This window comes from Leopardus geoffroyi, chromosome A2, assembly GCF_018350155.1.
Source record: "Leopardus geoffroyi isolate Oge1 chromosome A2, O.geoffroyi_Oge1_pat1.0, whole genome shotgun sequence".
Lineage (NCBI taxonomy): Eukaryota > Metazoa > Chordata > Mammalia > Carnivora > Felidae > Leopardus > Leopardus geoffroyi.
In genome coordinates, this window is record NC_059331.1 from 30,275,910 (window position 1) to 30,289,554 (window position 13,645).

General features: G+C 45.7%; 1 protein-coding gene across 29 annotated transcripts in view; it reads right to left on the bottom strand.

Annotated features, from left to right (window-relative positions):
• CADPS (calcium dependent secretion activator) overlaps positions 1–13,645 on the bottom strand; it is a 481,890-nt gene that overhangs the window by 261,775 nt on the left and 206,470 nt on the right. For all 29 annotated transcript variants that reach the window (XM_045496967.1, XM_045496969.1, XM_045496972.1 and 26 more), the window contains exon 4: positions 3,760–3,840. In XM_045496967.1, coding sequence (XP_045352923.1) covers positions 3,760–3,840 — 81 coding nt within the window. The remainder of the gene's footprint in view (positions 1–3,759; positions 3,841–13,645) is intronic.

Here is a 13,645-nt window from a genome sequence, read left to right on the forward strand (position 1 = left end):
TTGGGGGCCCATCTACGGGTTGGGGTTCCTGATGTGGAGCTCAAATCTCTTGCTCCTCAGTGATACTTTCTACATGGCTCAGATTCTTCTGATTTGAGTGACATGCCGCACCTAGGGAGTAGTTTCTTCCTTAGTGAGACTGTATCTCTGCCCCTTCTACCTGTGTTAGCGCTGTCCCTTGTTGTGGGGGCTCTGCTCATCCAATTTCTAGGCTCTCTTCAGACGGGACAATTCCACATACAGTTGTAGATTTGTTGTGTCTGTGGGAGGAGGTGAGCTCAGGATCTTCCTACGCCACCATCTTGCCTGTCCCCTATCCAGGAATTTCTGGTTATGATATTTACAGGAGCTGATGTTCAGCCATATGGGTTGAATTGCACACTCTCACTAAAATTCACTGTGATGCCAGAAATAGAAAAATCAGGGTATGCTAAAAAAAAAAAAAAAAAGATAAGCAGGGGTGCTTTGCTGGAATATCCCTTCACGAACTAGTCAATATCTAAAATCTCGATATTTTGTTTTAATTTTTGGCAGATACTGTTCAATTTTCCTCTGTATTAGCCAGCCTAGTTTAGGCAAAAAGAGAATTTATATTTCTCGGAACCCAACTAAACCGAGGGAAAAGCAGTTACACAGCTGAGGCTCAAGAATAAGTGTAACCAAGGACTTGAACATCCTGGGAATCTCAGTATATTCCCTGTCTCCGTCTCTCTCCGTATGTTGACTTCATTCTTTCATCTTCTTTTCCCTAATGGAAGAATTGAACATGGCTGTAGACATCTTTCTAGCATGAGAAGACCCAGCCCTATTGGCCCACAGCCCACAGTCCCCAGGGAAGTAGTTCATTGGTTTAGTTGCATCAGGGATCCATTGCTGGACCAACCAGAATATGGTCATGGCAGGCTGGGAACTGTGATTGGTTCCATGTTAGTAAAGAATGCATTTCCAGGACTAATTCGTTGTGGCAAGGAGACCATTGGCATGAATAAATGATGAAGAAGAAGACAGTCCATTTCTACAAGAACAGGAGATATTGGTGGGCAGACTCACTCATAGAAATCCTCAATACCCTAAATGTTTGGGGGATACTCCATATACTTTGAAATTATTCTCCATTCTCTATAAATAATGACCAAGATAGATTTACTTTAATTGCCTATTTCATTGTCTAAGAAAGGCTAGTTCTAAGTTGTCAATAATATCCTACTTGGGATCAGAATATCTAGTAGTATGGTCTGGGGAGAGAGTTCTTGGACCTACTGTTGTTCATAGATGAGGAATTTGGCTCACTAGATAACAGTTGTTCATGGTCTTTTAAAAACTGAAATTAGCCTACACTAGGTTCTTAAATTATCACGTGAAGCCTCAAAATAAACAACTAAAATAAAGGTGCCATGGCCTTGTTTTTGAAGTGTGTGTGTGTGTGTGTGTGTGTGCGTGTGTGTGTGTAATTTTCTTCAAATGAGATGAATACTTAGTAGTTTGGTATGTAATAGGCTAAGAATGGACCAAATGACCTCTATATTCAGCATAATCTGCTGAGGAGACACTGAGTTTACAAAAGTAAATTCTGAAGCTTTATTGATGTTTTTTCTCTCATTAGGCAGGGTTTTCCAACATAAGAGCCTTTTACGCTACCTTTCGGCAAATCCATAACTGCATCTTATTTTTATCCGACAGACTGACGCTACTATAAACTTTGAAGATGTCCAAAAACAAAATGCAAAATATTTCAATAAAGCTGCTTAAGCCCAAACGGGGATTTTCGAGCTTTTTGGAATCTCATTTTGGTTTCTCTTCCAGTAGAAGTCCTTTCCATGTGTCCAAGTCCTTAGACACTTTTCTTAATACTTTATTTTCATTTTTGAGAGAGACAGAGTACGGGGGGTGGGAGGGGCAGAGAGAGAGAGCAAGACACAGAATCCGAAGCAGGCTCCAGGCTCTGAGCTGTCAGCACAGAGCCCGATGCGGGGCCCAAACTCGTGAATGGTGAGATCATGACCTGAGCCAAAGTTGGATGCTTAACTGACTGAGCCACCCAGGTGCCCCTAGACACTTCTTTCCATAGACAAAAAGGGTAAAAGCCAGGCTCTACTAATTGGCATCCTCCTAACCATCCCCACAGCCTCCTACCCTCACAGAGACATATGTCCTGTGGTTACCATAGGAACAAGTAGGATACCATTGTTTAAAATTTTGATATTTTACTCTTCATGGGTTTTTGCATTAACTATGCTTTAAAAATATTTCATTAAAATGGTATTTACCATGCTTATGCACTTGTGGCCCCCCACGTTTAAATTTTGTACCTTACGTGAGTACCAGGCTCACCCTTGTCCCAGCCCTCGTATTTAGACAGACTTGAATTAAGGCTCCAGGGTAGTGCCTTAACCAGTACCTATCCTGCTCAGTCTTGATTTCCCCACCTCTAAAACAAAAATGATAACTGAAATATACTTAGGGGCTGTTTTAAGGGTTAAATGAGATGTACATGTAAAGCATTTAGTATGCTTGAAACAGTCAGCACTCAATGAATTCTACTAACATCACTACTGTCGCTAATAACACAAATGACAGCAACAGCAATAATAGTGGATAACTTTCAGGTTCACAGACATCAACAGTTAAGACATAATCCCAACTCTAGAGAAACCCTGTCTACCAGGAGACTCAGAAATGTAAAAAAAATAGTCACCATTCAATGAACTGTTACAATAAAGGTCTAAATGTGGTGTGAGGCCTCTCTCCGAGAGGAGAACTAGCTAAGCTCTCAGAGAAGGGGTTTTAAGTTGAGCACCAAAGGCTGAGTAAGAGGGTTTGCGAAAAGGAGAAGAAAAGAAAGGTCACTCCGGTGGGTGCACAGTCATTGAGGTGAGAAAGGGCCTGCTGGACCACTCCGAGGGAGATAGTCTCTGTAGCTGAAATGGGGCGTTCTGATGGGAAAAGCTGTGGGAGGTGAGTCTAACAAGAAAGGATCTAGTCTGTCGATGAAGAGCTTGGAATATCATTCTGAAGAGATTAGATTTTGTTCTGGGGGCAGTGAAGGATTCTACTGAAGGATTCCAAGGCTCTGTTTGTGAGATGTTCATGCGTGAGGTTGAGAATGGCAACCGTGTGGAGGACAGACTGGAGAGGGCAGGAGTAGAGCCAGGGATACCCACGAGGAGACTATCGTGAGATCTGGGCAATGAGGATGAGGGCCTGAATCAAAGCACTAGCCGAGGTGCTGGAAAGCAGTCAAGAGATCTGACCCACATTTTGGAGGTAGAATCAATGAGCTGGGCAGCTGACTACGTGTGGGGTGTTATGGGGAGGAAGGAGGAACTGAGAACACCTAGGAAGTCCCATCTGTAGTAACTGATAGAGAACACGTGACGAGGAGCCATTGCAGGTCTGCATACACAGTGGGAAGAAGAAGAAAAGGAGCTAGATTTTGAACGCATTTAACTTGGAATGCAGGGGACTATCCAAGAAGAAATGTTCTCAATAGACAGTTGGAAACATAAGGCAAAAGGAAAAGGAAAGGTGGAAAAGGGAAGGTGGGGCTTGAATATTGACTGGAACATAGAAAACATACATGCTATCTGGGAGAATTGCCCTGAGAAAGGAGGAATGAGGGCTCAGTCAAGTGATTGTCCTCATCTTCCTTCCTCTCTGCTTCTCACTTGTATCTTTCCATGGACCTTCATAATAATCAGTGTGCTTCCTGTGTGGAACTTTGGCCTGATCCCCCAGCAAATGTCCCCAAAGCTTCCTTACCCTGGCTATTTGGTCTGCCATTTGGAGACGTCCATCCAGCTCTCGTCTGATCTGGGCTGCTTGCTCATCTGGATTGTCCAGCTGCACAAAACCACAAACACGGGAGATGTTCAGTTTAGATCGCAAAAGCCAATAAACTTGTGACTTTGCATTTTACACGCCCCAATCTCTGTCCCCATGGACACATTTCACTAAAAGTTAAGAATTCTGTAACAAACAAATCCAATTTGAGTGAAGTCTTAAATGAAATCCTTGCAGGCAGAGCATCACGTGGTAGACAGTTGCTAGGAAAGACACGAGAATGAGTTTGCACAAGAATCACTTGAGAACTGCTGGGCAGGAGTGCTTCCAATGAGGGCCCAATAGTACCTCTGTTTTGGTCCAATCAACAAAGTGTTTACATGACAGACATACAAAGAAGGAGACAGTAAAATAACTATTAGAAATGTGTGGAGCAGACACAGTGCCTATCTGTAGCGTCTCCATGGCATATATCCCACAGCTGTCCCACCCCCAGACCGTGGGAGATTAATCAATCATTGCGTTCCTTCTTTTGAGCCCTGAGACTTCCTCAGCCAGTACTCCAGTTGGCCACTATCACTGAGTTGGTGCTGACATCTAAGTTGAAATCTATCCTAGTCTTCCCTGGAGTTGGAGGTTTTAGGACATAAGATTCAGCATAACTAAGCAGAAATAAACTTGGACAACTCCCTAACTTCTCTGGTTTTCCCACCTATAGAATGAAGGGGTTGGTTACATAATCGCCATCCTTACCACATCTGTCTGTGAATCTATGAAAGAGGTTGGTAAACATTTCTGTAAGGGGCCATATAGTTAATCCTTTAGGCTTTGAGAGTCATAAGATCTCTGTTGCAATGACTCAGGTCTTCGAAACAAATGTGAAAACAGACATCGTCAATCCATAAATGAATGAGCATTTCTGTCTTCCAATAAAACTTTATGTGCAACCGTAGGTGGTATGCCATAGTTGTTGATCTTTGCTCTATGAATTATGTTTCTGTCATTCAACAAACATCTTCTTTCATTGAAACACACACACACACACACACACACACACACACACACACACACAGGAATATTACTAAGCCATAAAAAAATGAAACCTTGACATTAGCAACTAGATGGAACTGGGAGATGTAGTATGCTAACCAAAATAAGTCAGTTAGAGAAAGACAAATACCATGTAATTTCAGTCATATGTGGAATGTAAGAAACAAAACAAATGAGCAAAGGGAAAAAAGTAAAAAGTGAGAGGCAAACTAGGAAATGGACCCTTAACTATAGAGAACTGAGGGTTATCAGAGGGGAGGTGGGGGGGGCATGGGCACCAAAAAATTAAGGTTCTCTACTTATTTCCAGGTAAGCCTACAATTATCCTTCAAACTGTAATTGAGTCTGTTTTGTTCAGTGATTTATGACTAATTTTATTCACAGAAAAGTGTAATAAAGAGGGAACAGTGACATTCAAATAGGATTTATTCCTCTTTATAGTACATATTAACTCACAAAAAAAGTAGCTTAAGAAGTATCTGAATTTTCTAAGTCCCTTAGCTTTATTAGAAAAAAAATTTTTAATGTTTATTTATTTTTGAGAGAGAGAGAGAGAAAGAGAACGAGCAGGGAGGGGCAGAGCAAGGGGGAAGACACAGAATCCGAAGCAGGCTCTAGGCTCTGGGCTGTCAGCACAGAGCCGGATGCAGGGCTCGAACTCACGAACTGTAAGATCATGACCTGAGCTGAAGTCAGATGCTTAACTGACTGAGCCACCCAGGCGCCCCTAAGTCCCTTTCCTTTAAAAGCCATTTTTATTTAGAAATTTTAAAATAAAAACCCAGATCCATGCTTAAAAAAAAAGAAAGAAAGAATCTCATCTATGGTACAAAATGGCATAGAAAATAAGTTATTTTTAATATGATGTAAACAAGAACACTAAAAAAATTATGGTCATACTTTTGAAGCATTGTGCAGTCTTTTTTGGTTGTTTTATAAAACACATAAAATCCATCTAGTTTTATGCATTTTTATCACCTTATTCAATTCATGAGTTGCCTTACCTTCTCCTTTCCACAGTTTTGAGGAGCAGGACTATTTCCTAGATCATAAAGACTGGATGACAACTTTTGGCCATCTATTCTTTTTTTTTTTATTATTTATTAAAAAAAAGGGGGGGTTTAAAAAATGTTTTTACTTATCTTTGAAGGAGAGAGAGACAGAGCATGACTGGGGGAGGAGCAGAGAGAGAGGGAAACACAGAATCCAAAGCAGGCTCCAGGCTCTGAGCTGTCAGCAGAGAGCCCGACGTGGGGCTCGAACGTACGAACTGTGAGATCATGACCTGAGCCAAAGTCGGATGCCCAACCGACTGAGCCACCCAGGCACCCCTGGCCATCTATTCTAAAAGTGTTCTGCTGAACAACAATCCTATCAAACAGAGTTTAATAAGGGTTCCAGAAGGCCTCCAAAAGAACGGTCAGTTGAATTTGGCAAATGGTACGTCAAAATGCACAAAATCTCCGAGAAGTTCTGCAGTAGGGAAATCTGCTAGACTGTGACCAACTTAAATATTTTTAAATTGACACTAAAATGTTTGTTTTTTGCACAGTACAGTGCCCAGAGAATGAACTGGAAAACCTGTTGTTTTTAAGCTCTAAGGAGCTGCTTTTATTCTACTCCCTTGGGAACCCACCACTTCTTCAGCTCCAGGTACAAATCCACTGGGAACATTCAGAAATGTTTTGTTCAAATACACAGGCAGACCAAACGTCTGCCTTTTTCACTGAGAAGGAGAAAAATGATTTGGTTAAAGGATAAAGTTGGGAATTCTGTCAGAAGATACGGTGTTCACAGAGATAGAAATGAAAAAGACAAAACACATCCTATAGAGCCGTCCCTATTACTAAATTTTGCAGAGACATCTGGCCCTCATCAAACGTTAACTAGAGACAGCAGAGAATGTCATCAATGAAGACAAGCCGGCTAGGTCTACTCTAGGCTTCATTCATTAATTCATGGGTTCTTTCATTTACTCATTCATTTATCAGATTTTTATGGAATGTCTTGATATGCCAACAGTGGAATACAGAAAGGAACAAGGCAGACTTAGTTGGTGCCTCCATGGAACTTAAATCTAGCAAGGACAGATAAGGTTATTTGAACATTTTGGGCACAAAAGAGAGAAGACTAGCACTTACTGATGCCTAAGTCAAGCCCTGGTATCCTATAACCTATATTTCAGTGTTTTCTAAAGGGTCTTAAGAAATAGATATTAATATGCATTCTTCCAGGAGAAGGAGTCTGGGGTCAGGAAGTGCTGCTCCCTCCTGGAACCGTATAATACATGATTAAGATTCTGAGCAATTCTAGGGGCGCCTGAGTGGCTCAGGTGGCTAAGTGTCCAGGTAAGTGTCTGACTCTTCATTTTGGCTCAGGGCGTGATCTCACCGTTCATGAGTTTGATCCCTGTGTCGGGCTCTGCGCTGACAGTGCTTGGGATTCTCTCTCTCTCTTCCTCTCTCTCTGCCCCCCGCCCCCCCCGCCCCCCCCCGACTCATTCTCTCTCAAAATAAAAATAAACTAAGAAAAAAAGAGATTCTGAGCAATTCTAGAATAAATAAGCCTATTGAACTGCATGCAATTTGTCTTTTACTCAATTATTTGATTGAAAAGAATTCCACCGTGCAGTTTGTGAAAGAGCTTTAGGAGATTGGTACCACTATTACCCCCTGTTACAGATGAGGAAACTGAATCTCAGTAAGGTTCAGGAACTTGCTGTAGTTCACACAGCGGGTCAAGTGGTAGGATCCATTAGAAACGGAGTCGGTCTTGCCTCAAACTGAAGCTCTTTCGCTCTGCCTTATGTTGGTTTCCTTCTTAAGCGCCTTGTTTGGTTTCCTAATTGGTTCTGACAATTAACTAACTTGGCGGCCTCATTTCTGTTCCTTGTATACATGAGACAGTTTACCACACTGAGCCACCACTGTGGGGCAGAGAAATGTCTACCCTTCGTCCGCTGTCACGACTGGCTGATTTCTGCCAGGGAGGCTATAGCAGTGCCAGGGCCCTCTTGAAGAAATGAGAGCAATGGATGTGTCCTTATCCTGGCTCTGCCCCTCAGGAGCTGTGTGACCTTAAGCAAGTGACTCAACCTCTCTGTGCTGCAGGCCTTTTCCTCTGAATAATCAGTGTAATAAATCTACCTAAGGTTGTCGTAAGGATTCACTGAGACAGTGGATATAAAGTGCTTAGCCCAGGGCCCGGCATGCGGTTTCCTGAACGAATCTTCAGGAAACGGTGGCTGCTGTTTGTGTTATTAAAGAAGCCTACGGTGGCTGTATTTCTGACATGGGCCACAGTGGGGCGTCAAAGATTCAGACAAGAACGTACCAGACGGGACAGTGTCCCTCTGTGGTGTGGATATAGGGATTTGCTCTGATAGTCTGCACCGTGGAAAGGAAGGGTTCAGGGGCTCCCACCTCTTGACAAATTTCCCTGGCTTCCCAGGGCTGCCAACATTCTCTGGGGTCAAATCCCTTTGCTCTGTTAGATTTTAATTAGGAGAGTGACCGGAAGGCAGACACGGCTGCCCAACAGCTAATGATCCCAAGGTGGGGGATGGAAAAGGAAATGCAGCCAAAGTTCCCTCAAACAGCCTGGTATAAGAGAGACGGCCATCCTCAATCGAGAAGCTTGACAGCCCTACCGTATGAAACCCAAAAATACAGAGAGAAATCAAGTAATCACCTTTTCAAGTGCCCGAAAGAAAAAACCCCGAGAGTGAGCTTCCATGGAAACAACGTTCTGTTCACTGCACTGGCCTTTTCCACCAAGGGAAGGAAAGATCGGCTGGCCAACCAGGCCAAGGGCAAACCTTGCCGCTGACAGCTCATTAGGGTTAAAATATGTACATGTGTATGAAGGCTCTTTACCTAATTAGACGAATAATCTTCCTACTAGCAGAGGTCAAGCAGAGGCAGCGTGGTGGCTGTTAGGATTTGCCTGCCGAGCGAAGGGACTGTTTCCCTGAACTTTTCTCTTCAAGGGATGGGGAGCTGGGCTCAGCCTTGCCCAAGTGCTCACAGGTGATCACCTAAGCCATCAGTTCAAGCCCATCCCAAGGCCTGGGTTTCTCTGCAGCTCATGCTGTGCCCCTTCAGTAAATGCAGAGACAAGAACTCAGACCAGCGTGGCTGTCGGTCGGCCCGGTTTACACCTGCAGGGAGAGCACGCGGCAGAGGACGCAGGCCTGAGAATAGGGCCGAGGGAGGTCTGTGCCCAGCTATCCCACTCCCTGGTTCCACGACCTTGTCAGGTTTCTGAGTCTCCGAGCCTCAGTGTCCTCAACTGCTAAGTGGGGATCAGTTTCATCTTGCGAGGCTACTCAAAGGACTAAATGGGACAACAGGTGGCACGTTTTGAGAGAAGTCAGGCAGACCTGGGTCCAAATCCCGGCTTTGTAATTTCCTTCCTCAAAGGGATCGAACAAGTGACTGGACCTAAGCCTCAGTTTCCTATTTGTAAACTGGGGTAAGATACCTGCCCCAGTGTGTTCTTAGGGTTCAATGAGATTGTATGTGCCAAGCACCTAGCATGGTGCAGGCACACAGTAGGTCCTATAGTTTAGCAAAGAGTTTCTAGAATTGTCCCGATTCTAGGGAGAGCACACGTCAGATGTCAATTCCCCTCCCGGCCTGTTGTGATTTATGACAGAAACCAGACACGGGGGTGGGGGAGCCCTTGGAGTGAATGAGGAGCCTGTGTTCTGGTCCTCAATGTGCCCTTAGCTGGGGGGCTTTGGGCCCAAGTCATGACCCCTCTGTCCACAGTCCCTTCACCTGAGAAAGGACAAACCCTCGCTATTATGTCCCAGGGGTCTCTGCAAAGTCTAGACGAGCACTTGTCAAAGGTATATTCTGGGGACACTAGTCCCGTCGAGAAAGGGGTATGTGGCCAGTTAGAGTCGATGCCCCCTCTCCCCTTCCTGGATCGCTACATGACACATCAGTGAGAAGGTAAACTCAGGTGGCCCTACATTTCCCAATCCTATCCCACCCTGTGTGTAAGTCATTTAAACGCCCAGCGGCACATTTTGGGATAGTCTCTCCGAAGCATTTTTTTCATGTCCGTGGATACGTCCAGCTGTTCTGGAGGGAGGAGACAGGGAGGAAGCTACGTCACTACGCACGTGGATCTATATGTCAGTTACGAGGAACCCACCTGGGAACACTGACCTCTGCGACAATGGAGAAATCATCACTGGGCTGAGGCTTGGAGCCTCCTCATTAGTCCCACAGGCCCTGGAAGATCGGCCTTGACCGTGTGCCTGGGAGACATCTCTGGGTATCACCTTTCCCTAGGGTTGCCTGCATTCTTTGGGCTCACACATTTGGGGGCAAGTCCGACTCTGGAGTGTTCCAAACCCATCATTATTACCGCCGCCAGGCAGTCTCCAGTCAAGCAAAAAGCAGACATGATTCACATAGGCGGAAAATGTAAACGGAAACAGGCAGATTACTTCATGCGTTATTTGAATAATTGTTCTACTTTCTGGAAAAATCTGTGGTATTCTGCCTCAGAATGAATGGACCAACTCGGCCTCAGGACGACAGTGAAGATGATCCAGCACTGTGGCTGCAAGGAGCATTAGAGATGATGAAGTAAGTTCAGGAGGAGGTGTAGGCCCTGCTGAGCTCTGTGGCCCGTCGGACATCACATCGCCCCCCTCAGCACAGGCCTCTGGGCTCCTCGCTGAGGCCTCTGGGAGGGGTTGTTTTCTTTGCTGCCAGGTGCTTGCACGTTTCCCACACCCGGAGCATTCTCCCCTGTCTCCTCCTTGACTCGTAACCGGTTCTTCCTCTCCATCCTTCAGCTTTGCAGCAAACTCTTCTCTGACCCCTCCAGACTTGGTGGGTTTCTCCTGCCAAGTTCTCCTAGCACGACGCACCTCTCCTTTTATTAGCATGTTTCACAGCTGTAATTTCACCTGCACTCACGTGATGCTGGGATGTCTACCTACTACACTGTTAAGCTCCTTGAGGGCAGGGACACGTGTGACCTTGCTTACCTCTGCGTCCCCAGCACCTCACACGGTGCTGAACACACAGGGGCCTCTGATACTTGCATGACCAAGTTAATTAACTGTGACCCAAAGAGGGAAAGTGACCTGCCCAAAAGTCGCACCATCATCAGCGAGGGAGCTGGGACCAGGTTCCCAACCTGCTAACTTCTAGCTTGCTTGCTGCTTAGTGACTGTCCTGGGAAGTGCCATGCTCCGCAGAAACAGGTAAAGACTGAACTTTGCTAGCCTGTCAACCCGTTTACAGTCCTAACGAAGCATCCTTGATTCCGGGCTTTGGGGGCTTGAGTCGGGTGCACCTGTCACTGGTGACAGGGAGTGCAAGCCAGAGGCTGACCTGGCTTCCCTGGATCCGTTTCCCTGGTTTCCTCTCCACTTCTGGCCCCTTGGTTCCCAGGGATTAGTGTCTGAGCAGGAGGCTGCCAAGAGCTACTGCAGAGGAGGGCGGAGGCAGCTCCCTGTAAAGTACTCCTGTCAGCTGGCACGGCCCTCCTTTTCTCCACAGCCCCGTGTTTTTTTTATCCTTCTTCACAAACTGCTCCAGCAAATGCCGCCCTCCTGGCACACTGCAGTCTGGAAAGTTACAGCCAGGACAGTTCCCCTCCAGGGGACGTGGGTGCCCAAGCTCCTGTCTCAAGAATGTACTGAGGTTGGGACTGTGGCTACAGCACTGTACTCAGGGCCTGCCTGCCACCTCCGAACTCCTTTCCCGCCAACCTGTCTCCCCCTCGTCCACCTCCGACAGGGCTGGAGAACGTGGGCAGCAAGCATTCCCTCCCTACTGTCCAGGTTCAAATCCTGACCCTTCCACTTTGAGGCTGGTCTGTGCTGAACACATTATGAGACCTCTCTGAGCCTTAACTGTAGTTTTCAACTCCCGGGACTTGTAGCAGAATGCCTGGCACACGGTCACTTTCAGAAAATCTCAGCAGCTCATTAAAAAAAAAAAAAGGTGGGGAGCACCTGGGGGGCTCAGTCGATTAACTGTCTGACTTGATTTCAGCTCAGGTCGTGATCTCACGGCTTGTGGGTTTGAGTCCCCCGTCGGGCTCTCTGCTGACAGCACGGAGCCTGTGTGGGATTCTCTCTCTTCCTGTCTCTCTTTCTCTCCCCGACTTGTGCATGTGCCCCCCACACCTCAAAAATAAATAAACATTAAAAGAAAAAAAGGAAAATCTCAGCAGCAATTACTACTGCTCTAGCCTGCACATCTCATCCTTACACCAATTCTGATTCTAATAACACAAATGGCAAGACAGGTTTTCCCTGCTTTGAGTAAAGAAACCAAGTTTCAAAAGATTAAGTAGTTTGCCAGTAGTTTTAGAGATAATCGGCCCTTCGCAGAGGGGACAGGCTTAGAAAATAGGGCATGGATTTTAGAATCAGAAAACCTGAAGATCAAACCCAACCTGTCACATACTCACTGTGTGACCAGCCCAGGGCACTCAACCTCTCTGAGCATCTGTACCCGCAGCTGTAAAGCCAATACCCTCAGAGGACTATTGTAGTGATGATCATAAGAGACATTTTCACACTGTAGGGGTTCAACACATTGCAGGTTTATTGTTCTATTTTTATTCCTGGGGGTGGCTCTCATGCAGTCTGCAGGCTTGCCTCTGATCTGTCTTTACTAGGGCTCTGTTCCAGGGTTATTTCTAGAGAAAACGTGAAATTTGGTGTCCTGTGCATACTCAATGACGTTCCGTTTTTATAAAAATCACCCAAGGAGATAGTACCTCATTTGCTGAAGAGTTAAAATAAGATCGTTAGTGCCTTTCGTTAGCATGTCTTACTTCCTCTCCAAGAGAAGACCTTGCGAAGGGTCAAAGTTCCCATCTGAGGGATGTACTTCTCTTTGACTGCAAATGCAGGGTTCAGCTCCTAGAGCTGGCCAGCCAGTAAGAACATCCTCTGCATTTGAGTCACCACTTTTATGTCTTTGCTGGCTTCGGGCAACGCCGTAAATATAACACAATAGCTCCAAATGCAGTAATTCTCTGAACGAGCACTAAAGAAATACATAAAAATACCCCAAACAGAAAACCAATTTATTCCTTTATGATCGTGCAGGGTTCTACCAGTCTTGTCCCATAATCCTCCAGGCCTGGGATGACCTCTTCTCTCCTTTCTATTTCAAATCGGACATGTCGTTCAGGGTCTGGTTTCAGATCTGCTTCCTTCAGGGAAGCCTTCCTTGATTACTTTCACCATGTAGCAGCTTGGCTTTCCAGGTATCATTAGCTGGTCCAGTATCTAAACCCTCTGTTTGACACAGGTCTCAGATTTCCCTTCCCCACCAGAAGAGCTGTAGGCCACAGAGATCGGGGACCCAGGAACCGGAAACAGTCAGATCTGGGCTCAAATCTTTGCTCTGCCACTTACCAGCTCTGTGACACTGGAAGATATATGGAACTCTCTCTGTCTGAGGCCTCTTCTGCAAAGTGCGAGTCCTAATAGTGCCAACAGCAGAGGCTTGTAATGAGAATGAAAAACAGTACTTGGAAAGCACTTAGCATGATCCCTCGGAGAGGAGGCGGGTCTGCAAGTTCAAGGCTAATAATTCAGTACTCTTCAGGGCAGACACTGGTTTTATCCAGCATGAGGGACACAGCTGTGTTTTTTATGGATCCTCTTAATAACCTTCACAGCTGGGGCAGGGAGATGGTCCGCTTCACCTGCACTATGCTGAGGACACAGGGAACTGAAGCCATTCAAAGAAGAGTGGGGCACGTTCTTCCCGGGGGGACTCGTGGCAGCTGGAGGCCAGGGTATTTTGTGAAGCAGGTGGTTTTG